The sequence below is a fragment of the Tenrec ecaudatus genome, chromosome 10 (genome assembly GCF_050624435.1).
Source record: "Tenrec ecaudatus isolate mTenEca1 chromosome 10, mTenEca1.hap1, whole genome shotgun sequence".
Lineage (NCBI taxonomy): Eukaryota > Metazoa > Chordata > Mammalia > Afrosoricida > Tenrecidae > Tenrec > Tenrec ecaudatus.
In genome coordinates this window covers 71,793,946-71,820,900 of record NC_134539.1, presented here as the reverse complement: position 1 = coordinate 71,820,900, position 26,955 = coordinate 71,793,946, and the positions used below count along the sequence as shown (strand labels likewise).

Genomic DNA, 26,955 nt, shown 5'->3' with positions numbered 1-26,955 from the left:
TTTGTGCATATTATTATCTCTGCAGGTCTATTAAGATAAGCTGGATGAACAATCTGGAGGAGAAAACAACAGGACCGACGGTTCCGGGGGGACATGGGACAGGGGAACGTGGAGGAAAGGAAGTGATGTTAACAAACCCAGGGACAAGGGACCAACAAGTGATCCAAAATCCGTGGTGAGGAGGGTGTAAGAGGTTTGGTAGGGTTTGATCAAGGGCAACGTAACCAGAGGAATTATTGAAACTCAAATGAAGGCTGAGCATGATAGCGGGACAAGATGAGAGTAAAGGAAATACAGGAAAGAACAAGGAGGCAAAGGGCATTTATAGAGGTCCAAATATAGGCATATACATATGTAAATATATTTATATATGTGGATGGGGGAATAGATATATGTGCATATATTTGTAGGTTTGGTATTAAGGTAGCAGATGGACATTGGGCCCCCACTCAAGTATTCCCTCAATGCAAGAACACTTTGTTCTATTAAGCTGGCATTCCATAAAGCTCACCTCACTGTCATGATCGCTGAAGACAAAGCGTGTGCATAAGCAAATGTGGTGAAGAAAGATGATGGTGCCTGGCTATCAAAAGATATAGCATCTGGGGTCTTAAAGGCTTGAGGATACAAGCAGCCATCTAGCTGAGAAGCAACAAAGCCCACATAGCAGAAGTACACCAACCTGTGTGATCATGAGGTATCAATGGGATCAGTTATCAGTCATCATCAGAACCAAAAACCATAATGAGGTTTTTGTGAATGAGGGGGAGTGCAGAATGGAGACCCAAAGCCCAACTGTAGGCAACTGGATGTACCCTCACAGAAGGGTCACAGGGAGGAGCCGAGCCTGTCAGGGTACTGTGTAGCACTGATGAAACATACAACTTTCCTCTAGTTCTTAAATGCTTTCTACCCCTCCCCCCACTATCATGATTTCAATTCTACCTTACAAATCTGGCTAGACCACAGGATGAACACTGGCACAGATAAGAACAGATGAACCCCTCAGGACCAGGGGTTAGAGTGGCGATGCTGGGAGAGTGGAGAGAAGGTGGGGTAGAAAGGGGGAACTGATTACAAGATCTATATTTTACCCCCTCCCTGGGAGATGGACAACAGAAAAGTGGGTGAAGGGAGATATCGGACAGTGTAAGACATGACAAAATAATAATAATTTATAAATTATCAAGGGTTCATGAGGGAGGGGGCGGGGAGGGAGGGGAAAATGAGGAACTGATGCCAAGGGCTCAAGTAGAAAGCATGCATATCTTTTGAGATTGATGAGGGCAACAAATGTACAAGTGTGCTTGATGCAATGGATGGATGTATAGATTGTGGTAAGAGTTGTACAAGTCCCCAATGAAATGATTAAAGAAAAAAAGGAAGAACTAAGTCTAACACACACATTAGTATGCACACATACTTATAACAGGCTTAAATAAAACACTTCATGTCCTGCAAGCTCCTTTTCCCCCCCCTCTAGTTTCTTCTGTCAGTAAAATTGATTGGATTAAGAGGGCTTTAATTTCAAAATTTACTTTTTTTTTAGTTCGTATATGTATTGGCCTTGAATAAAGATAAGTATAAAAGCAATATTTTTATTTAATAAAGATTTCAGTAACCTTGTAGCAATTTTTGCTCATATATATGCTTGAGTATATATATGTGATTGATGAACATTGTCATTGTTCTTGTTAGGCGCCATTGATTGACTTCCAACATTGTGCACAATGGGGAAAAATTAACAGCATGCTCCTTGCAGACAGGAGCCAGACAAACATGTTCCCTATTACCACTCTTATCTACCTTTGTGCCGGAAATCTTAGTGAGAAACATTACATAACAAAACGACTTAAAAGTAATACAATTTCAAAATTTTAATGGCTCCTCCAGCTTCTTTCATGGAAACCATTGATAGCTTGGGATGCGTTTCTTTGATGGGACACACTGAAAGAATCCATGGCTGTCAGTGTTCATGGGATGGGAATTCAGACTGGGCTGCTGGGACATGCAGGAGGGAGACGTTGATGTGCTGAAAGCCACAGTAGCGGGCTGCCAGACCAAGGGACCCTTTTCCATCAAGTCAACTCACGGTAAGCCTCAGCATGTCCCTGGACAGGGCAAATGGCTAGTGTATCGGCCACTCTAACAGGAAGTTTGGAGATCTGAGCCCGCCCAGAGGCACTCTGTGAGAAAGGCCTTAATAGTTTATTTCTGGATAAAACGATCAGCCATTGAAAATCTCACTCTGGTACACGTGGAGTCATCATGAGTCAGAACTGATGCGACAGCAACTGTGTTTCAGACCAAGGAAAGTGCCTCAATTGTCAAGAAGAGGTAAAAGAATTCAAGTGGGGACTATGACAAAACGTCTACGCTGCACATCAGTCCAGAGGAAGCTAGCAGCAGCCAGCAAACATTTCAAGCAGCGTGGCAATGCTGGCACCTGGAGGCTAAATCAGGATATTGGGGACTTCCACCTTTTATAATTCACTGAGTGACACTATTATTCCAGTCTGGTTGGCAGTGCTAGAAATCCACTTCCTGCCACTGGCAACGGACAGGAAGGTACGAGAGGAGGAGGAGGGAATAGAAGAGAAAGGAGACCATCACTTTTGACGCGCTCTCTTCTGCTGGCCCTCTTTATTAGGGAGCATCGTGTTCTGTATAATTTTAATGAAATTTCCCAGTCCACAGAACATCCAGCATCATAGGTTGCCCTACTTTTTCCCATCATCCTCCATGCCGAGCATCTTCAATGCTCTTAACCGGTTCTGAGGGTTTGGCTGAGATAATACAAGTTTGGATAATAAGCTTTGCACCCAAAGGTCTATCATGGGTCCTGATCAATTACCTACCCGCCTTCTTCCGAGTATTTATGCCCAAAGGCCAGGATGTCGGATGCTCGGCCGCTCCCATCACAGACAACAACGGGCACGGGAGGGGTGTCCCGCAGGTATTCTAGAACAATGGAGATCACGTTGGGTCCTCCTTCCACGATGAGCGCCACCACGGGCACGCCTTGGCCAATCCCTGCATCAAAAAGGAAAAGAAAAGGGAGGAAGAAAGGGGAAAGAACAAAAAGCCAGCGAACCAAAGAAACAAACAAGAGAAACAGAAAGCACAAACTCAAATTACTGAGCAGCAGGGAGGCAGCCACACATGATGGGAGGCACTACTGAGCAAAACACAGCACAGAAATCCTTTTACTAGAATCTTCCCACTGGTCTCTGACTTTGCCCCCGCCCCCCAACAGTCCCGGTGGAGGGGGGTGATGTTAAGGTCCGCTAAGGCACCGATTACCATACTTTACAGGACAGAGGCAAGGGCGAGGAGGGGGAGAGAGGGGATGGTGGATAGAGAGAGCATTGGCTCAGGAGCCCAAAGATCAGAAGCTAAAGGCAATTTCAAGAAAGTTCTTAGCAATCCAATGCTTTGGTTTCCTTACTTGCAAAATGAAAAGCTTAAAAAATAATTCTCATCTACCCGAAGATATCAGAGTTCCCTTTGGATTCAAATATTAGCAGGTGTTGGCTTATTTATTTCTCATCATACATCATCAACTTGATCCTTAATAAGTAGCAGGGATGCAGCCATAATAAATTATATATCCTATAATAAATTTTATAGTCCTATAATAAACTACCCCAGCCCCTTGGCATCTACCTTGGACCATTATTGAATCCTTTGCTACTGGTGTTCAGGATATATTTTTTGGATTAAGGATTTTAATGACCTTCTCTAAAGTGTGTAAGAAATTCATTTACCAGTTTGTTGAATTCTATAAGGGATGAATAGTTTCAGGTTAAAAAACAACAAGAAAACACCTTCTATATCAGCCTTTACAGATGGTTCAACCTAATATATTGAAAGGAAGTATTCAAAACCAACACCCACGAGAGACATGATGAGAAAGAAGTTAACTTCATTCTCAAGGGAGCATTTCATCAGTGTTTTTACTAAATAATGTCCTTCGGCCCGAGTTAGCAGAAGGCACTGTTTTCTCACTAACTCCTCAGAAAAGTTAGGGAATTAATTCAGCCCCATAAACATGAGGCTGCTTTGTAGGACACACACAGCCATGAACTAGGAAAGAAAGAATGAAAACAGCGCTACTTCTGTTGATACGAACCAAACAGCCCTTGGGCATCTCTCGCCTCCCCATTCGACTGTGGTTTTATCTTGCATCCAGAGACTGCTTTGCAGTGAGCAGATACTAATTTACGATTTGGTTACTTGGGTCATCCATAAAAGACGTGATGTGAGTTATCTGGCCTGTTTTACTTCTAAAGAAAAAGTGCTTCGGTCTTCCAGGGCTTTATTGTTTTTGAAGTCTGTGTTTTTCATGGTTTGATTTTCATATTAAGGGATGGGTCCAAAAAGGCAATGACACAAAACTGGGTGCTGATTCAGAGCTAACTCAAGAAAACTATGATGATCCAGGCAAGATGTCAAGATTTCTTCTTGTTCTGCAGCAGAAAAGGAGGGAGGGAGGAGACCCGCGGGGCCATGAGAACTGTCTGGGGGCTGGCTGGTTTGGAGATGGGCTCTATCACATTCCTGAAAGGGGAGGGGAAAAGTCCTGCCACTCTGTGCCAGTGTCTAGCCTCAGTAACCCAGACAGTAGATCTCTCTAAAGCTCTCTTTGGTTTTCTGTCAAAGAGACACTTTGGTGCTTTGCTGCGTATTATGAGGATTAGGTAGGTTCCCGTTGAAAGGCTCTTTGAAGATTACAGGTTAACTTGAAATGTCAATGCAGCATACTTCCTTTGGAGAAGGATTTGCTGCTTTGCAATACGGTCGTAGAACATGTCCGCCAGCCTCCATTGATTTGGATTTTCATAAGCCTTGGAAAAAGCATTTGTTCCCCATGTTTAAAGTCACTGTGATATTTTCCAAAGTATCATGAGGCTCTATCTTTCTTTATGCTTGACTTTAATCCCAAATTTCTATATTTGCTGACTTCATATCAAGGAGCAATACACTATATCCCTTGTTTTATACCAAATTATGCATTCAGATTCATTGTAGGATCTTCCAAGAGAGGTCTTTGCCAATTCTGAATCTTGACCACACCTCCTGCAAGTGGAATCTCCACGTTAATACAACCCAGCTGCGATACTCTCAGTGTTCTCATGGAGAGAGGTGTCCTAGATTGGACCTTGTAGAAAGGCCAACAGACAAGCTGGCTGAAAAGTCTTTCCTCCCTTTGATAGCATACTCAGATTCAGAGGATTAATTTTCAAAGCCTGTTTTGTTTGAGAGCTAGCATCTAGCTGTTTACTTCTTGCCACTGTATTTCTCAACACATAAAATTACAATGATGTCTAGAAATGCAGAAGCCTTGCTGGATGCCCGGATGCCTATATTTGGAATGACACTGACAGGTAAAATTATGAAACAATGACATTACCTGAGAGCTTCTGAATGATATATATACGTACCCAAACCCACAAAACCCCTGCCATTTTATCGTTTCTGACGCACACAAACTCTATATGAGACTCCCAAGCCTTTGTAGATCTTTATAGGAGCAGACAGGTTCATTGGCTGGGTTTAAAGCACCAGTCTCATCGTTTTCAGTCCAATGCTTATCCTATGATGTCACCAGGGATATGTGCATCTGCACGCGCGTGCACACACACACAGACACACACAAACATACACACACACACAACCAAAGCACTGCCAAGTTGATGCTGACTCATAGTGACCCTATAGGACAGAGGAAAACTGCTTCTCTGAATTTCCAAGACTGTGACTCTTTACAGGAGTAGAAGGGCCCTTCTTTCTCTGACAGAGTGGCTGGTGGTTTTAAACTGATGACTTTTGGGATCACAGCCCACCTTGTAACCACTACGCCACCAGGCCTCCTCATATATGCACACATGTATATGTATATGCACACAGTATAAAAACCAATTTGCTAAGTGATGACTACTATGCCATCAGGGGTCCTATGTATACACATAGACACATATATATGTATATATATACTATATATATATATGTTAAAATGCCCCAAACCACAATATCAATACTAAGTTGAATATATGCTTATATGCAACAGACATATAGTTAATATATATGAAAATGTGTTTCCTTACCTAACTACCTACCTACAAACATATTCAGATAAGTCCAGTGATAATTTTATATAAAATAGATGGAGAAAGTATTATTTGCCATCTTGCATTAATAATAGATAGAAAGGTGATGACAACATGGCTTTGAGGGCTCCAGGTCATTGATCACTGGTGTGGACGTGTGCTTCAACGTGTGCCGCAACCGGTGGGGCTGCAGGGAAGCTCCTGCATGAATACACATGGTTTAGTATGGTTAGGGTATGAACACACATGGTTTAGTATGGTTAGGGTGTCTCCAAAAAGACCAATCCAGGGGATTGCTGGTTCCAAGGAGATCTGCTGGGCCAGAGAAGTTCAGGCTGAGATGTCAGCTCAGATTTGTGGAGGGTGATTTGGATCCCCAAGGGGTCATCTTGATAAGTTTTCCTGAAGGACGCAGGTTGATTTCATTGGCTGATTTTGAAACAGTTTTAAGAAGATTAAAAATTTCAATGTGAGCAAAGGGCCAGAAGATTTTCACTGAGGGTTTTCAAGCAAAACTGTATGCCCGAGAGAACTGGACTATGTCCAGATGGGTTGGTGTGTTAAACTCCCCAGTATGAAGTGCCGTCTGCAGCTCACCTCTCTTCTCCCCCACCCCTTTCTCCATCCTGTTTTCTTTATTTCCTCCATTTACAGTTCCCATGCCAGCACCCACAAATTATATTTCAGAGACAGGATATTAAAATATCCTTAGAGACATTTGCAAAGTAAACAAAATTAGATTCTGTTGGCTAGGACTTGACTGGCTGGTGGGGTGGGTAGCTTTAAAAAGAAAACAACAACAACAACAACCCAAAAAGAAGAGTGTATTTTTCTTAATGAAATAAAATAAAAATTTGAGGAATTCACTGAATTGCTAGGGCTCACTGTCATTTCCATGATAGTCCTTAAAAAACAACAACAACAAAAAGCATAAAATCATTTGAAGAGTCTCCCAAATTTAACAACCCCCGGTGGCAAAGGGGTCTACTCACATGGCAGCTAACTGCTAAATTTATACATGGCTCTGTTAAACCTACCGGGCATTCACACACACAAAAAGTTGTTTGAATTTTACATTTAAAAACAAAAACCAGTATTATTCAGTGGGGTGGGAGAGAGGCTAGGGGCATAGGGGACTTATTTTATCCAGACCTCTCAGGTCTTTTAAATACTTTTTTTTATGTTTTGTTTTGTTTTTGGCTTGGGGAAAAGTAGGTTAGTTCTTTAGTTGATTAAAATACTTAAAACAGGAAGATGGCCGACAGGGACACCCGCATACTCTGAGAGCTCCTCCAAACAAAGCGGGATTGGCGACCAGGTAGCTGAATAGTAAGAGTCTGGTGAGTGAAATATCCCCCTGGGTCAGCACCCCAGTCCTACCCCACGTATTTGTCCGGAGCAGGGGTCTAGGTGAAAGAGGACCGGACTAGTGGGACATCTCTGGCCACTAAGCTGCCGTGAGCTCACTGGCGACCGGCTTAGGCTCCATCCCCAAACCCGGCGCCTAGCCCAGAGCCACTTGCCTGCCCTGCCTACTCCAGCGGCCCACTCCCCACTCCCTATCGCGGATCCCCACTGGGAGAGAAGCTTTCCTCTCCCGCAGTTCCCCTCTCCCCACAGGGCAGCGATCTGCCCTCGGGCCTACGTCCCTCCCTCCATTCATCCAAGCTCAGGGGAGCGGACCCGCGGGTTGTCTGGCGACCCCCACGGGGGACCATCCACCCGCACCGCTGCCGCGGACCTCTCCACCTGCCCTCCGTGCGCTGGCCTCCCACCCCCGCCCGCCCCCGCCAGCCCCTGGCAGCCTAGCGCCAGCTCCACTCCTGGCCGGGACCCTGCGCTGAGCACTTCCCGCCAACAGGAGCCATAGCCCAACCCGCGCCTGTCCCGGACCCTGAGCTTCCGCGGAGCGCCGCGCCCCGCGCTGCTGAGTCTGCCCACCAAGGGCCCCCCCCTGCGCAAGGCACAAGAGTAGGTGCCCTCCCCAGGGTGCTGCGGGGACCCCGGCGGCCGCGACTCTGAGCCTGAGCAGAGGAAGGGCGCCATTGCCCCCTGCGGTTTCGCGCCAAGCCTCCTCTGCCGGCGCCATTACCCCCTGCGGTTTCGCGCCAAAAGGGCGGAGAGCGAACACCATTGTTCCCTGCAGTGTCCAGCCCGGGCAGATCAAACACTCCACCTGCAGTCTAGGCTTTGCAGTCCCTGAGGAGCCCTCAGTGAGCTCCAGCCAGCTCTCACCACCTGGGGCCCTGTTGGGTCCCCAGTGCCAGCCCTAAGCCTGCCGCAGCCCGCCCCAGCCACCCCAGGAGACGGCACAGTGGCCTGAGCCTCCACACAATAAGGTTACTCCTGTCTCCCAGAAGCATGGGGCCTATTAAAGGATCAAGGAAAAATCAACAGACCACATCACTCCCAACAAAAAAATCAGAAAAACGAGGCACTTTAACAGACCTAACGTCACTCATAGAAGAAACAGATATAGATCAGCCACAAAAGGAAATCTTCAGAACTCTGCTTGCAGTAATACAGGAGCTAAGAGAAGAAAACCAAAATAAGGATGCAACGATAGAAGGGATGAAATGCACAATAGAGGGGATGAAGTCCACAATAGAGGGGATGAATACTATCCACCAAAAGGAACTGCAGAAACTAACAGAGGAGGTAGCAGAGGCCACACAAAAGGTCACAGAAGCTATATCTAGGCTTGAGGAGGCTGAGAACCGTATCAGTGAACTCGAGGACGCTCAAAACAAACGAAGCAAGCGAGAAAAACAATCAGATAGGAAAATTAAAGAAACAGAAGACAGCCTGAGATCAATGACAGATGCTATGAAGAGGAATAATATTCGAATAATTGGTCTACCGGAACACAACATAACACACAAATCGACCGCCAAGATAGCAAAGGAATTCCTGGAAGAAAATTTCCCCAACCTAACAAAGGAGAATCCGACTCTCATACAGGAAGCAGAGAGGACGCCGGCTAAGCTAAACACCAAGAAGAACACGCCAAGGCATATAATTGTAAAATTATCCAACTTAGAGGAAAAAGAGAAAATTCTACGAGCATCAAGAGAAAGGAAGACAGTCACATACAAAGGAGCGCAGGTAAGGGTATGTTCAGACTTATCAGCTGAAACCATGAAGAGGAGGAGAGAATGGAGCAGCATCTTCCAAATTCTGAAAGATAAAAATGCCTCCCCCAGAATCCTATACCCTGCCAAGTTATCCATTAAGATAGAGGGTAAGATAAGGGTCTTCCAGGACAAGGAAGAACTCAAAAAATATACTGCAAGTCACCCGACCCTGCAGAACATACTGGCTGACTCACTATGGCCAGAAGATCAAGCTCCAACTAGAACCTCCAGGAGACCACCATATATCCCATCTCCATCTAGAAGCCAACATGCCAGCAACACGTACCAGGACAACACGGTCTCAGATGGAAAAGAGGACAGGATAGAAACCCTCCACTCAAACGCAGTACACTGATATGAAGGAAGATAGGCAAAGACCCAAAACACAAAACAGAATATGGCAACCATGAAGCCAGAGATTGTAATAATCACTTTGAATACAAATGGGCTCAATTCATATGTTAAAAGAAAGAGGCTGGAGGATTGGATTAGAAAACATAACCCATCAATCTGCTGCCTGCAAGAGACACACCTTAAGCAAGCAGACAAGCATATGCTGAGAATAAAGGGCTGGCAGAAAGTTTACCAAGCAAATGGTAACTCCAAGAAGGCAGGAGTGGCTATCTTAATCTCCGACAAAATGGATCTCAAGATCCAAAACATAAAAAGAGACAAAGAGGGACATTACATAATGCTCAAAGGCTCAGTAAACCAGGAAGCAATAAGCATACTGAATATTTACGCACCTAATAATGGTGCGGCAAATTTCGTCAAACAAACTATTAAAAAAATGACAGAAGAAATCACGGAAACAACAATAATAGTGGGGGACTTCAACACTCCACTATCAGAGAAAGACAGGTCACAGGGTAAGAAGCTCAGCAAAGAGGCCAGAGAGCTAAACAATGTAATTAGGCAACAGGGCCTGATAGACATCTATAGAGCCTTTCATCCAAAAGCAAAAGGTTTCACATTCTTCTCCAATCCACACGGATCTTTCTCAAGAATAGATCACATGCTGGGGCACAAGGCCAGCCTGAGTAAATTCAAACACATAGATATTATCCAGACGTCTTTCTCAGACCACCATGCCATAAAGCTGGAGATTAATAGAAGGGCACCCAGAAAAGCAAGGGCCACCAATTGGAGAATAAACAACGATCTCCTGCGACATGAATGGGTTAAGGTCCAGATCAGAGAGGATATCAGGAAATTTCTAGAAACTAATGAGAACGAGCATACAACATATCAAAACTTATGGGACACTGCAAAGGCAGTTATCAGAGGTAGCTTGATATCACTGAATGCATACATGAAAAAAGAAGAAAGGCGTATGACAGATATGTTAACACAAAACCTCCAACAACTAGAACAGAGTCAACAGAACTACCCCTCCAATAGCAAGAGAAAAGAAATAATAAAAATCAGGGCGGAGTTAAACCAGTGGGAAGACAAAAGAACAATGCAAAGGATTAACGCAACTAGAAGCTGGTTTTATGAACTAATTAATAAAATTGACACTCCCCTGGCAAAGCTTACCAAAGATAGAAAGGAACAATCATCAATAGCCAGGATGAGGGATGAATCGGGGGCAATAACAACAGACCCCAATGAGATAAAAAGGATAATCACAAAGTACTATGAAGGTTTGTATTCTAATGAATTCAGAAACCTGGAAGACATGGATAAATATTTAGAAAAACAATCTATCCCTAGATTATCTGAGACAGAGATCAAGAACCTCAACAAACCCATAGCGAAGGAAGAAATAGAGAGTGTCATCAAAAACCTACCAAGGAAAAAGGCCCCAGGGCCAGATGGCTACACAGCAGAATTTTACCAAACATTCAGGGAAGAGCTGACACCGATCCTCCACAAAGTATTCCATAACATAGAAAAGAACGGCAAGCTCCCAAACTCATTTTACGAAGCCAGCATTACTTTGATACCCAAACAGGGAAAAGACCCCACAAGCGTAGAGAATTATAGACCAATATCTCTAATGAACATAGATGCAAAAATCCTTAACAAAATATTGGCCAATAGAATACAAAGGAACATCAAGCATATCATTCACCACGACCAAGTAGGATTCATCCCAGCGATGCAGGGATGGTTTAACATCCGAAAATCCATCAATATCATTCACCACATCGAGAAGAAAAAGGATAAAAACCATATGATAATATCCATAGATGCAGAAAAAGCATTTGACAACATCCAGCATCCATTCCTAATCAAAACACTCATGAAGATAGGATTGGAAGGTAAGTTCCTCAAGCTCATACAAGCTATCTATGAAAGACCAACAGCCAACATCATAGTCAATGGAGAAAAGACAAGAACAATACCACTGAAAAAGGGTACAAGACAAGGATGCCCCCTGTCCCCTCTTCTATTCAATATCGTTTTGGAGGTTCTGGCTAACAACATAAGACAGCGGAAGGACATCAAAGGGATCCAGTTGGGAGAGGAGGAGGTGAAACTATCGTTATTTGCAGATGACATGATCCTATACATTGAAGACCCCCAAAACTCCACAGTTGGAATACTTACAGCAATAGAGGAATACGGAAGAGTAGCAGGATACAAGATCAATAAACAGAAGTCGGTAGGGTTTCTATACACATCGGACAGGGCCATGGAAGAGGCGATTAAGAGGGAAGTACCCTTCACAGTAGCCAAGAACAAACTGAAATACCTAGGAATATACTTAACAAAAAATACTAAAGACCTATATAAGCATAATTATAAAACCCTATTACAGGAAACCAAAAGTGACCTTCACAAATGGATGAAGCTCCCCTGCTCATGGTTAGGTAGGCTGAACATAGTAAAGATGACAGTTCTTCCTAAAGCACTCTACAAGTTCAATGCTATACCAATCCAATTACCATCAACCTTCTTCAAAGAATTGGAAAAACTGACCACCAACTTCATATGGAGAGGGAAGAAACCCAGAATTAGCAGAGAACTCCTCAAGAAGAAGGACACAATTGGAGGACTCGCCCTACCTGATTTTAATGCCTACTACACAGCTACAGTGGTCAAAACAGCATGGTACTGGCACAATGATAGACACTCAGACCAGTGGAAAAGAATAGAAAGCCCAGGAGTAAAATCATCAGCATATAGACAACTGATCTTCGACAAGGGTCCCAAAAACGTCAAGTGGGAAGCAAATGCCCTCTTTAATAAGTGGTGCTGGAAACAATGGATATCCACATGTAGAAAGTTGAAACAAGACGTCTACCTCACCCCATGCACAAGAATACACTCAAGGTGGATCACAGATCTAGAAGTCAAACCCCAAACCATCAGGACCATTAAGGAGGGAATCGGGACTAATCTCAGAGCACTGGCCCAGGGAGCACATAGGCTCACTGCAACAGGGAAGGGGACACACACAGGTGATCTGGAAATCGACAAATGGGATCTAATAAGAATAAAACACCTGTGCACCTCGAAAGACTTTGCCAAGAGGGTGACAAGGCAACCCACAGACTGGGAGAAGATTTTTAGTAATGACACGTCAGACAAAGGGCTCATAACTAAAATCTACAACACCATCATGACCTGCAAAAAGAGGAAAACAGTTAACCCCCTAAGGAAGTGGGCAAAAGAAATGAGAAGAACTTTCACTAGAGAGGAGATCAATATGGCCAATAAATATATGAGAAAGTGCTCGAAGTCCCTTGCCATAAGAGAAATGCAAATCAAAACAACCATGAGATACCACCTAACACCCCTCAGGATAGCTCAGATCAGTAAATCAGAGAGCAACAAGTGTTGGAGGGGCTGTGGTGAAATAGGAACCCTCCTCCACTGCTGGTGGTCGTGCAGATTTGTACAGACACTGTGGAAAGCAATCTGGCGATACCTAAAGAAAATGGAAATTGATCTACCTTACGACCCAGCCATCCCTCTACTGGGCATATACCCGGTTGAAGCAGCAAATAAAACACGACCAGTCATATGCGCTCCAATGTTTATTGCGGCACAATTCACAATAGCAAAGACTTGGAAACAGCCTAAGTTTCCATCGATAGACGAGTGGATTAGCAAACTTTGGCACATACACACAATGGAGTATTATGCAGCACTAAAAAGCACCGATGAGCACATGAAACACGTTATTTCATGGGAAGAGCTGGAAGGAATTATGTTAAGCGAGGTAAGCCAGACCCAAAGGGACAGGTACAACATGAGTCCCCTGAGGTAAGTACAATCAGCATGACAGAAATGGGGCATTAATCCACCCAAGGGGAGGGTATGGTTTATATCTCCACAGGGAAAGTGGGACCAGACTTCAACCCAGTGTCGCAAGGTGTGAATGCAATATCCCGGCGTGGAGGACGGAACCGGTGGAGAGGTCTGGGAGGCTGGCCCCAGCACCATAAATTAAGTGGATTCCTGCCCCTCCCCCGAAAAGAACTTGTTCCAAAGGACGACATTGACCCTGCAGCTATGGGAGATGGACATATTTGATCAGAGCACACGGGAGCAGATGAAGGGGCAGGAGGAGAGAGTGGAGCACAGCCTGGCCCACCAGGCCGTGATGATGTTGTTCCTGAGTAGAGCAGTCAGTCCACAGAGAGAACAACATGGCTGGCCCTACTATGAGACATGATGCCCCTCAGTGACTAAGGGCGATACAGGGGACAGCACCGGAGACACAGTGTGGGAATTGCACCTGACCTGATCCCACCACACCGAGGCAATGCACTGGGGGAGTGCAGCGGAACAGCAAGGGAATGGAGTGGCAAGGTCCCCAGGGAATGCTGAAAGCGGACTTTGGGGCCAGGGCGTGGTGCCCCAACAGACTGGACTGGAAAACGCTCCTAAGGGCCAGCAAAGATCCCTGAACTAACTACAAGCTTTTCTCTTGTGAACTGTTTTGGTTCTGTTCTTTTTCAGTGGTTTGTTTTGGTTGTATTGTTGTCTGGTTGTATACTGTCGCTTTGTGTTCCTCTGTCTAGTTTTCGTGCATGTTAGTGACCCCACAGGTCTGTCTGAATAGGACAGGCTGGATGAACTATCTGGATGAAAAACAACGGGACCGACAGTTCCGGGGGGACTTGGGGTGGGGGGTAGGGGGGGTAAGGAAGTGGTGTTAACAAACCCAGGGACAAGGGAAAAACATGGGACCCCAAAGGGTAGAGAAGGGGGAGTGGCAGGCCTGATGGGAAATGATCAAGGGTAAGGTTGCTTAGAGAAGAGGTATACTCTAGCCCAGGGGGCGATGAAGCATGGTAGTAAGGCAGGAGGAAGGTCAAGGGAGATGGAGGAAAGAGCTAGGAGTCAAAGGGCATTCATGGAGGTCTAGACAAAGACATGTACATGCATATATATATAGGAGGTTGGGGAAATAGATCTTTGTGTCGATATTTATAGGTCAAGTATTAAGGTGGCGGAAGGACCTTGGGCCTCTACTCAAACACTCCCTCTATGCATGAATACCTTCTTTTATTAAATTGGAACTCTATGATGCTCACTCTCCCGACACAACGGCTGGAGCCAAAGTGTGTGAACAAGTAAATGTGGTGAAGAAAGCTGATGGTGCCCGGCTATCAAAAGAGATAGTGACAGGGGTCTTAAAGGCTTGAAGATAAACAAGCGGCCATCTAGCTCAGAAGCAACAAAGTCCACATGGAAGAACACACCAGCCTGTGTGATCGAGTGGTCCCAAAGGGATCAGTTACCAGGCATCAAAGAACAAAAAATCATATCATTGACTGCACACCTCCATGATAGGATCGCTGAAGACAAATGGGTGCACAAGCAAATGTGGTGAAGAAAGCTGATGGTGCCCGGCTATCAAAAGAGATAGTGTCTGGGGTCTTAAAGGCTTGAAGGTGAACAAGCGGCCATCTCGCTCAGAAACAAATAAGCCCACATGGAAGAAGCACACCGGCCAGTGCGATCACGAGGTGCCCAAGGGACCAGATATAAGGCATCATGCAAAAAAAAAAAAAAAAGATATGTGTGTGTATGTATGTGTATATATGTGTATATGTATATATGTATGTGTATATATATATTATATTAAATGAAGGGGGAAGTGCAGAGTGGAGACCCAAGGCCCAAGTGTCGGCCAATGGAGATCCCCTCATAGAGGGGCTTAGGAGAGGAGATGGGTTAACTAGGGTATGAGGTAGTATTGATGAAGAACACAGCTTTCCCCCAGATCCTGGATGCTTCCTCCCCCCAACTACCATGATCCGAATTCTACCTTGCAGGGCTGGATAGGACAGAGGCTGTACACTGGTACATATGAGGGTTGGAGGTACAGGGAATCCAGGGTGGATGATACCTTCAGGACCAAGGGTGTGAGAGGCGATGCTGGGAGAGTGGAGGGTGAGTGGGTTGGAAAGGGGGAACTGATTACAAGGATCCACATGTGACCTCTTCCCTGGGAGAGGGACAGCAGAGAAGGGGGGAAGGGAGACCCCAAATAGGGCAATATATGACAAAATAACGAGGTATGAATTACCAAGGGCATATGAGGGAGGGGGGAATGGGGAGGAAGGGGAAAAAAAGAGGACCTGATGCAAGGGGCTTAAGTGGAGAGCAAATGCCTTGAGAATGATTGGGGCAGGGAATGTATGGATGTGCTTTATACAATTGATGTACGTATATGTATGGATTGTGGTAAGAGTTGTTGGAGTCCCTAATAAAATGTAAAAGAAGAAAAGAGAAAAAAAAATGATTAGGGCAAAGACTGTATAGATGTGCTTTATACAATTGATGTATGTATATGTATGAACTGTGTAAAGAATTGTATCAGCCCCAATAAATTGTTTAAAAAAAAAAATACTTAAAACATTAAAAAAATCATAACAAGAGACTCGAGTGGTTTAAAGAGGTTTCCATTAGAAGTTAATTTTAGAGCAATATAGAGTTGCCTTGCTAAACCCTTGTTTTGTTTTTGCAATTCCAGTCGGCATCATAGTGTGTGTTTTGTGAGATGGAGGAGGACTTTGTGGATTGGAAATATGGGTTAATAGGTTAATGTTGTACTTGTGGGCTTGGGCAACACTGGGTTGGGATGTTTTCTTGATGTGCACTTACCCTTTATTTAAAACTCTCTCTTATACATGAGTTTCTGTGGATTTGTTTCTCTAAAGTACTCAGACTAACACACCTATGTAATCCAAAATGGATGAGCATAAGGGATGTTGGAAGAGAGTCCATGCTTGTGTAGAGGTGGAGCAAAGAATATCACTTATTAGACAAAACCCCAAATAAAAGGATATTTGGAGGACACTGGGCCCCAGATCACTTGATAATCATTCAAAAAGGGGGCTTCACAATTTCTACTACCCGTATCTTCCTGCAGATCTCTGGCCTTTTGAGACAGAGTTTTCCAGGAGAATATGTTTATTTTTGTTTACCAGCTAAAGTTCTGTAGTAATAACATGAACACAGGTATTTTACAGACACTGGAAGCCCTGGGAGGGAGCCCTGGTGGTGTAGGGATTACAAGTTGGGCTGGGATCCCAAAGGTCAGCAGGTCAAAAACCCTAGCCGCTCTGCAGGGATGTATACTCCAGTAAAGAGCTACAGTCTCTGAAACTCACAGGGTGGTGTTACCCTGTCCTATAGGGTCACTATGACTTGGGAATGACATGGCTCTTGAACACTGAAAAAAGAGTGGGGAAATTATGAATGTAGGTGACACATTATCAACACATTTTTGGTTATACACAAGATTAAAAATATAGAGTCATGAACAATTATTTTAACAATGGAAAGAGACGGGGTCAAGCTGTTTGTCTCAGTTTCATGCCTACTGACGTACTGTTTACTTTGGAAATCAAAGGGGCCCTGGTGGCATAGCAGTTATGCTAGGTTGCTAACCGCAGTGGCTAACCACAAGTCATCAGTTCGAAACCACCAGCTGCTGCAAGAGAAAAAGACGAGACTTTCTACTCCTGTACAGAATTGCAGTCTCAGATACCAATAGGGGCAGCTCTGCTGTGTGGACAGTAAAGGGCTGACGTTTACATAGCCACCGCTGCTTTTTCCAGAGTATCAGAGCCAGATACTTGATGCCCTGAACAATTAAGCACTTCTTTGGGCTCGGGGGGGGGGGGGGTGTCTGGAAAGTGTAGAATGGATTTATAGAAGCTATACAAGGAAGAAAGGAGGTCTGGTGGCATAGTGGGCTCATGATGAGGCTTTCAGAATCCAAAGGGGGCGGTTCTATGGGCTGGCTAGAACAAGGAATCGACCTGATTGCTTTGGGTACATGAAGTAGATCATCCAATGTATCTAACTGACAACCTGCAACACTGGCCCTGCTTTACTAAGGTTAATGTGCTTCTTACATTTAGAAAGAGTCCCAGGTGAGAATCTAGGACTATTTACCTACAGCTATGGAAACACTATTGCTTAGAAAGAGGATATTTAATAGGATAATTCACTTATTAATTTATAAAGAAATCTTTGTGCAACCAAGGAATAGAATGAGCCCATGAAAATATCTAGGGACGACAGAAGGGAAAGCACATCTAATTTTAATCAGCATGTCTTCGTTCTTCAATAGAAGCAGCTGTTGTGGCTGTTACTTTTCTGTTTTGGAGGTAGGATGCGTTGCCTCTTCAAGGCAATAGAATGCTCCAGTATGTTTGATATCACTTCAAAGTGGGCAACAAGCCCATATATCTTGCAGTGAATTCTGCTGGTGTTCCCAAGGGATGGATGCCAAATTTCCCACAAGCCATTCCTCTGTGCCGGCCGTGACTGCATTTTTTGTCACTATAATTTGGCATTTGAATTGATGCTTAGGAAAGCATTTGGAAATATGAAGTACCACGAACACTATTAAACAGAATAAAACCACAAGCAATGAGAATGTTCACTTGAGATACTGTGCCTTTCCTTTCAGTGGAAACTTCCCAAAGCATGTTTTTAGCCTACTTTAGAATTAAAAACAGGTGAAAAGAATGTAAATTTCTTAAGTGTACTCCCGTCCTCAAAAATCCCCACAGTTGTTCCTTTACTTAATTTAATTTAATGGAATCTTTTGCTCCATAGATGATCATTCCATATCTAAAGCTAATATCGCAGAGTAAACATACATACTCATTTTTAATCTTGGCATTTGAAATCTTAGCCATTTTGGCTGAAGTTATGAAGTTATGAAGACACTGACATATCACCTGAAATCCAAACCCACTGCCATCTAGTCCATCCTTTGTAGGACAGGCTAGAATGGCCCCTTTGGGTTTCTGTAACTGTAAAGTTTGGTGGGAGTAGAAAGCCTCATCTTTCTACTGATGGAGCAGAACTGTGGACCTTGCAGTTAGCAGCCCAGTGAATAACCCACTAGACCACCCATGCTTGTCTCCTGACATATGTATGCTTTGGATTGATGGGATTGCCTCTCACAGACAGTGGTAAATAATTGAAACTGGTAGGTAGCATATCTTATCTTGGGGACTGTATAAAAATCTATGAATATTAGAAAACCTTCCCTTGCTCCCTGTTTATTTTCAATACAGTCAAAATAATTTGTTTTGCATATTGTTAATGCCTTAGGCATTTCCAAGGAAATTCGGTCTCAGATCCTACCAGCTGGCTTTCATTCTGAGGGCTGTCACAACCTGGACAGTGTAGCTTGACTTCTGAACACTGAGGGCAGAAATAGGTCTTGATACATTTTTATATCTTGGTATTCCTCATAATAGCTACCATACAGATTTAGATACATATTCACAGGGTTGTTTTGAGTAGTAAACAAGACATGATTGATAACGTGCTTAGACTCTTACACTTAATAAAGATGACATGGTTTGGGGTCTTCATATAAAAATGGAGTTGAAAGGTAAAAATAAAAATTATATACAAACCTTAGTTTTCAACATAAGCTTTATCAAGTTCAAGGCACTTTTGGTAAACAGTGATGTCAGCCACTTAGTCTACCCTGCATGAATTGAGGGTTCTGAAATTTTGACTAGGTAAATATAGTCTTTTGGAAGTTGACAACTGAAGAAAAATGGGTGCCCTTTAAATGATTTTTGAATATTTGGGAAAAAATGAAGTTACACTCAGCCATGTCTGGACTGTAAGGTAGACAGGTAATGCTAACCCATTGAAACACCATTAAATTGCCCTGTTGGATGAGAACAATGAGCAGGAGCATTAATGTGGGGGAGAAAGACTGACGGACTCTGGTGGGGGTTTTCCAGCTAATGTTTTTGCTAACTTTCCAGAAACACTGCCAGAATCAGCAGAGGTTATTGTTCTTTATTCTCCTGAAGGCCAACAGGCAAAATGCCTTGAGTGTCTCAATCGGGACTTTGGCTCTTGACCTATTGGTTCACTTTCGCTCGATTGGACCACTTTCACCTCTTGGCAGCCATTGCTTTGATTGTGCTTTGTTGGCAGGGTTGTATTAGGAAAGTTCTCGTGCATTATTTCCTTGCTTGCTATGCTATACTTTTCCAAGAAAGGCTTCAGCATCTTGATCCCATTTGTTAAAACTTTTCCATTGAGAGTTTTTCTCTTGTCCGCAGCTAATCTGGGTGTAATAGTCTGGGCACCCGTTGAGCGGAAAGTTTGCTCAACTGAAACCTTTCAATCAGAATTGTGTAAGCGAAATAATTTGAGCTATCTATGGTGTTGGCTATGGAGATGGAGTGTTTTTGTGGCTAATAGTTGGTCCTCTTCAGTTAGGCCCAGAGCAAGATTATTTGTTTCATTGCAAATTGATGTGGATAGTCTGCTGCTGGCTGGCTTCATCTTCAGTATCATCTTTCTCCCTTTTAAGATTAGCCATCTATGTGCAAACAGCTGGTTTATTTGGGCCATTGTCCCCACGAGCCTGTTTATACAGCGTGGATGTTTTTACAAAATTTTATTCAAGTTCTATCCAAGTGGATATTTGTCCTTGCTTCAGTTTTAGTAGAATCATACTGATGTCTTATCCTTCTTAAATCTTCAAATTCAATCCTGGTCAGACATGCTATAACAAGTTAATTTGAATTTATTTTTGGTGCAAAAGAACCTGAAATACATTCAGTTTTTCATATACTCCCCTTTCCACGATCTTTTTGAAGACACCTATGAACACATATGCAAGCATGCTTATGTCTGTTATGCTCAAAATAGTTTGCACTTTGAATGTGCAAACATTTATGAATGCAAAAGCAAAATGATTGCACTTTTTTTTAAGACCAAAAGGGTGTTTCGATAGCAATGCTCTTCAGAAGAACCTTTTCCCAAAGTTTGACTCTTCTTCACGTAGACCAATAAGAAGCTTAGAAAGACAAACCCTTCACACACACAGACACACACACACACACCTTGTTTCCAAAAGGCAACCCTTTTTGTTTTTCAATTTTTTGAAAACTGATTGGTTTGGGGTCATTGACCTTGGGTATCACTCCCCAGATGCTTTCTGCCAGGGGCCTCTCTTGAGTGCTTCAATCTGCCTTTTGTGTCTTTTTCAGTTGTGTGGGCTGGACAGAGATGTAAATGCCAAATAACAAAAGCCATAAGCAGACTGGAAGTGAATTATGTGTGTATAACGAACCCAGCATTGGACTTAATCAACGGAAAACAGTTATTCCCTCATGGCTGGACCTGCTTTGATTGGGATAGTCTGCTCTTGCTATTTCAATATATTACAAGGACATCCAAGCAACAGTCCAGCGAATCACTTCAATAGAAAGCGAATGGCCAATCCCACCGGCTGTAAGGCAAGTATTACTTTCACAAAGGAACAAGCCAGTATTATTTTCTTTGGGGCCATTGTTTGTAGGCCGAGCATTTTAATGTAATAGGTCTCAGCTTACAAGCACGTGCTCCCCGACAAAGCTATAGTCGTCTTAGTCTGAGCTCTGTTCAAAGGCCACATAAAAGACAGACATTGCCTTCTCAAATGTGATGTCCTCAGAGCCGTGCTAACTCATTTTACTTTATAATACTTTGCCTAGAGCCCATGTGAGTTCCTTGGCTTCTTGGCAGAGTTAATCAACAGCAGAAAAGCCAAGAAAATTGCAGATAGAAAAAACACTGAGAAACTTAGCCCACGGTGCAGGGTAGAGCTAGCTGTGTCGGGACAGTAGATGGAAAAACAGAGGGAGATTTTGCTGATGGTACTTGTATTATTTTGCCCTTAAAATTACTTTAAAACAAACAATAACAAAAAACCTCTTTTCATATGTTGATGGAGACTGCAATGACTGCTCTCTGCCTCCAAATGCACATTGTTCTATTTTCTTATTAAGGAATTTTCATTTTGACCTTTCTTCTAAGAAGAACTTATCCTTTGGCTTCTGAGTCCAAAGACAAGTATTTTCAGTCTCCCGCATTTACCCTTTGTAGGAAGATGGATAATTCTCACTTGTCTGCTTTTAAAAATAGAATTTGCTAAAAACAAACAAATAAAAAAATGAAAAGAAAACTCTAAGCAAAGCACGTAATTTGAAAAATATGTTAATCAACTGGGGTGGTATAAAAATGATCAAAGTGACTTATCTGTTTATTTTAAAGTTTTATCTCATTATTTACATGCTTAGAGATAGATTTTTTTCTATTTGGCAGGTTTATTTTTTATATAACCATGATGTCACATAATATTCTACATGTAGTAGTTAAAGGCAGAATAGTGAATTACTTCCAAGTATCTTGTATGATACAAGCAATTCTGAAATCAATTGCTCTGAGATCCGGGGCGGGGTCAGACCTGATTTTAATTCTCATGCAATCAGAAGTTGTGCCAAGTGACTGGCTTCTGGGCTCATTGGTTTTTCTGTGGACTACTGAAAGTGTTCCTTAGTTGATTTCTCTGCCACCACAAAGGTCTTTCCATAGCAGATAATTATCGTCTATAAATACTTCCTATGTAAGAATAGTTAGTGGGTTTTTCTTGCTCATAGAAAGTGCCCAAACCTTCCGATGTTTTAGACCCACCCTTTATTTCCAGCCTCACTTCTTTCTAGAACTTTCTGTTCACACAGATCCTTAGTCTTACTAGACTTTCTCAGAGACCCTCTGTGTAGGATTATTATTTTTTAACCTATATCCACCCCCATCCTCTTCCCCTTTCCTCCAGTCAGTTCTGTCTCCTGTAGTGGTTCTGGGGCTGTGAGTCTTTAGAGGAGCAGATAACCCCATCTATCTCCTGCAGAACAGCTGGTGGGCTTGAACCATTGACTTGTGGTCGGCAGTCCATTGCTGACCTGGCAGTGCCACCAGGCCTCCCCTTCACCATCCTGATGGTCAGACAAAAGTATATTTTTCACTCTGGCTTTATAAAGAGGATATTTTAATAAGCACATCCGAGAATATTATCTGCTGCTTGAGTCATTTGGTCTCTGATAAATTGGTCCTTTTGCCTCTTGCCATCTGCCTGTCTATGGGTGTATGAGGCACCACCCCCGGCCCCCAGCTCCTCCAGGGGGCTCTCCCTTTGAAGGCCTGTGGTGGCCCAGGAGGCTAGTTCTGGCCCTCTGGGTTGGGCCAATAGTTAGTGCCCACTGCTGCTAGTCCGAAGGGTGGGAATTCGAGTACATCCTGAGGCTCCTGGGAAAAGCCTGGCATCTCCTTCTAAAAAACTAGTCACAGAAAACCCCGTGGAAGTTTTCATCTGACCCGCAGAGTCACCACAAGCTGGAGTCTACCTACTTGATGGCACCTGGGGGTGGTCTGACACGCGCTTGGTCAACAGTCTTAAAGCCTTACCTGCCTACTTACTTGTCCCTTATTAGCAGCGCAAATGATATGTTGCGTTCCAGCACACACTTCATTAATTTCTCAGCCTTTTTTTGTTCACAGCATGGATGGGGAAGAACACTGCTATGTATTACAGCCCCTCAGAGACCCCCAGTCAATCTTCAAGGCCCACTTCAAATGTTACCGATCCCCTGCGGGCCTTTACTAATGCCCTGAGGAAGAATGAACTACTCTCTGTGGTCTGGCTGTTCGTTGTTTTCACATACAGTCTGGCAGCTATTTTACCCTGCTTCCATTTACTGGAAGTTTCCTTTACTCGGCTACGGGCTGTTGAAGGTGGAGACGTCACCTCACTGTGGCAACATTCCGGATCCCGTAGTGCCCCACACTCAGAGATGGTTCAAACAAATGTTTGTGGAACAAAACAAGAAAGAGTCCGGTGCCTAGAATTTATGTGGAGGGTTTGGCACCTGCGGAAGGGCAGGCATCCATTGGTAGTTACAAAGGGACAGGCTCTTTATCTTAACGATGCTGATGGAGCCTGCTGAAAGTGGAGAGGGACACCATGTAAGTGGTTCCACGGTGTCCTTTCAAAGGTCCAACCTGCTGGCCTGCACATGAGCTTGCCGAGCAGCATAAGGGTTGGAGCACGTGTTTCAGTCATCCATCTAGATCAAGGCTGGAAGAATGTAGTGTCTGGAGGATTCAAAGAGCCCATTTTAGTCCAGTGAGCATTCACTTTTGAGTTGGAGCCTCGCCCTTTCTCAAAAATGAACCCAGTCAGAGCAGCAAAATGTCTAGGCCCCTGGGGAGAGGGGTGTAAACAAAGGTTTACATCCCCCCCTTGCTGAAATGATCCCATAGCCGTGATTACTTCCTCCAGGTGAGATGAATAGGAAGCTATATGACTGAAATAGAAACCTAACTCTATTCCCGCTGAGGTGATTGATAGGGTTGCTCAGTTCAGGCTCTGCAGGCTAAGAGTGACCTTCGTTCACCAGCAAGGTTGTTAGAATATCTGACTGCCATTATCACACGAGGTGAGGGGAGGGTGATGGTGATTTTGTATCCAATAATGGCATTTAATCCAATTGCTGACCCTTATTTGAGGACAGGAGGGATTGTTTTCACTTGATTATTTTACAACAGATAACGTGTCAAGTCCATCGAATCACATCTTCACTGTGACGAAATCCTCAGGGAGAAATGTGGGTAGCAGCATGATGGAGGGGACTTATTAACTTTGGTTTCACCTTTTCATGTGGAAGTCTTCCCGTTGGTGTGGCATGTTTAACCGCCTGCCCTCTCTCTCCCTCCTGTCCACACACATCATTGAGTAACTTGGTTGGTGGGGACTCCTGGTGTCTCTGGACCGGATGGGGTTACTATATTAAAATTCCTTTGGGACAGAGGATTTAGATTCTTTCTTCTGTTTTCTCCATAGATTAGCACTTGTTAGCGGTCTTGAACAGGTATCTGCATATACACCTAAATTCTCCTCTAGTCAGGTGACTGGGATGATGGTCAGCAGGCAGTCACATTTAGCATTCATTTGAAGCCATTATCTCTGTGTTAGGCCAGGTTGTCTGGAAAACCAAACTGAGTGACTCACAAATATCTATATATCTATATATATGTACACACATATACATATCCCTAAGAAACCGGAATTTTTTTTCAAAGTTATGTATTTTTTTTTACCAAAAACCTTATCACCTTTCAAGTACTCTCCATTCCACTTAATACATTTGCCAAATCTGTGATTCCATTCTTGCAAACATTTCTCAAGTTCATCTCTTTGAATGGCCGACAGCACCTCCCTCACTTTTTCTTCACCTCTTCTATGGCATCAAATCACTGTCCTTCATGCCCTTCTTCATTCTTGGAAGCAGGAAAGTTGCATGGAGTGCAGTCAGGTCAGGTGCATGGGGAGAGGCATTCTGGGTTTTTTTTGGGGGGGGGGGGCAAAACTGGTGCCCTGCGATGGCTGCACGAACAGGCGCATTGTCGTGATGGCTAAACCAGTCCTCCATCTGCCACAAACCAGGTGTTACATTACACCATTACACAATCTTTTCAGAACCTCTAAATAGAAAGCTTGAGTAACAGTCTGACCTGGTGGAACAAACTCCAAATGCCCTAGGAATCCACATTTTGCAACATCCTTTTGGAAAGGTGATGGATGTCCAGAAGGAGGGTTGTCATCAATGGGCATTTCATTTTTTTGAAACAAGAAAAGCACTCATACACTTGAGTTTTTCCATAGTGCTGCCCTTGTAAGCTGTGTTCAACATCACAGCAGGTTCTGCGACATTAGACCCGAGTAGGAAGCAAGATTTCACAGCCGCATGCTGTTCTCTTAAATTGGCCATTACAAAACAAATAGGTTCAGGTCACACTGCTTTAACGAAAAACTCACTGTGACCAGAGAGAACCTTCCCAGACGACACCACTGGGTGCACTAGCTCAGAGCAAGTTGCTGGATGCTTGCCTACCAGGAAAAGTGATACTATGAAAGTTCTGCTGAGCAGAGTTTTTTTCCTTTTTTTTGGGGGGGGTGGGGGTAGGGAGGTATTCCTATATATATGAACTTTATATCAAGAAATAATCTTATATCAAGAAGGTATTCTAGCCCAGTCCAACTCAAGCCCATTAGTCCAATGCTAGTCCCAAAGTCCCTCTTTAAACTCACATAAGCTGTGGGCTGGTGATGCAGAAAGGTGTAAGAAGAAAGATCAGGTACCCTCTGCTGATGTCTGGGTCATGGCTGGTGAGTTCCCTGCTTTGGCCCAGAAAGTGTGATTTCTGAATTATGGATTTTCAGGTTGCAATACCAGATGGACCCACATTATTCTTCTGAACAGCCCTGTAGCAGAGTCCCAATTTTCTTTGGTGCCCATAACAGTGCTTGGAGAGATGAGAATCCCAAGCAGCACATCCCCCTGGAGGAGTACAAAGGGACAATCTAAAGAGCCTGGTGCAGGAGCTGAAGTCATTAGACATCCTGGAGAAGAGCATCCTCCTCATCGTGCCCTCTCCGTTTTGGGAGACAGCCTGGGAAAAGGAGCGCATCATAAAAGGTTGCATATTCAATCACCTAAACTTGGTTGTTGGTCAATATGCCAATGTCTGTTTACAGGTACTCCAAACCCGCGGGCTGATGTATTTGACCTGTGGACCTTGATGCAAAAAGAGATTCTGGATTTCTTATCCCACTTATCAGATGAACTACACTTGTCACCAAAGGGGAAAGACAGTTCTCTTCTCACACCTTTGGCCTTTGTTGGCCAAAGAAGCAGATCTCTCCCCTGCCCTTGCTGCCTCCTGACTGGTGGGATGTAGCAGAAACAAAAGCTGAACTTCCTCCTCTGGAAGATGGGGACATTAGTCAAGTATAGAAATAGCATGTTAGGACGTTAGCCTACAGGATGTGGACCTGCCGATGCACAAGCATTCCAAGGAAATTACCAAGGAAAATCCCCCTTTTTGCTCATGACTCTGAGCCACAAAATGTATTTGCCACCAATATTAATAAAAGCACTAGGGTTTTTCAGGGAACTTGACTAAAAATCAAGAAAGCAAGAAAGAAAGATCTTAGGCGGTTGGGTGCAGAAGTGCATGGGTCCAAGCTCGGTGAGTACATGGCGGGGCACCACCAGCTCTCAGCATTGGGTAGCCCACCTGGGGCCACCCTGGAGGGAGAGCCCCAGAGAAAAGAAGGTGAAGGTGCAGAGAAAGACAGAGGGAGGTTCCTGTTTCTACTTATAAGAAGACCACATACCCAAGAAGGCACCATTAGGCTGTGACCTGATTGACTCGACCCCGGTGTTTTCATAAAAATTCAATCTAATGTAAAATAACTTAACTGTCACAATTTCCAACAACTTCCTAAGCACAAATTATAATTTTCTTTTCATCTACTGGACTCTGGTGTCCAAGCGCCAGTCGATTTAAATAGTGTGTAGTCAGAAATGGGGTAATACAATTTCTTCAAACTCCAACACCACACATTGTTAAGTCTGCTTCCC

At 43.8% G+C, this 26,955-nt stretch overlaps 1 protein-coding gene and 1 pseudogene across 4 annotated transcripts in view; one reads left to right on the top strand and one right to left on the bottom strand.

The window, feature by feature from the left end:
• The window catches only part of TRPM3 (transient receptor potential cation channel subfamily M member 3), a 1,016,950-nt gene that overhangs the window by 242,032 nt on the left and 747,963 nt on the right, over positions 1-26,955 (bottom strand). For all 4 annotated transcript variants that reach the window (XM_075559069.1, XM_075559071.1, XM_075559072.1 and 1 more), the window contains exon 7: positions 2,859-3,033. In XM_075559069.1, the coding sequence (XP_075415184.1) occupies positions 2,859-3,033 (175 nt within the window). The remainder of the gene's footprint in view (positions 1-2,858; positions 3,034-26,955) is intronic.
• On the top strand, positions 5,324-26,325 carry LOC142460196 (isoamyl acetate-hydrolyzing esterase 1 homolog pseudogene; annotated as a pseudogene).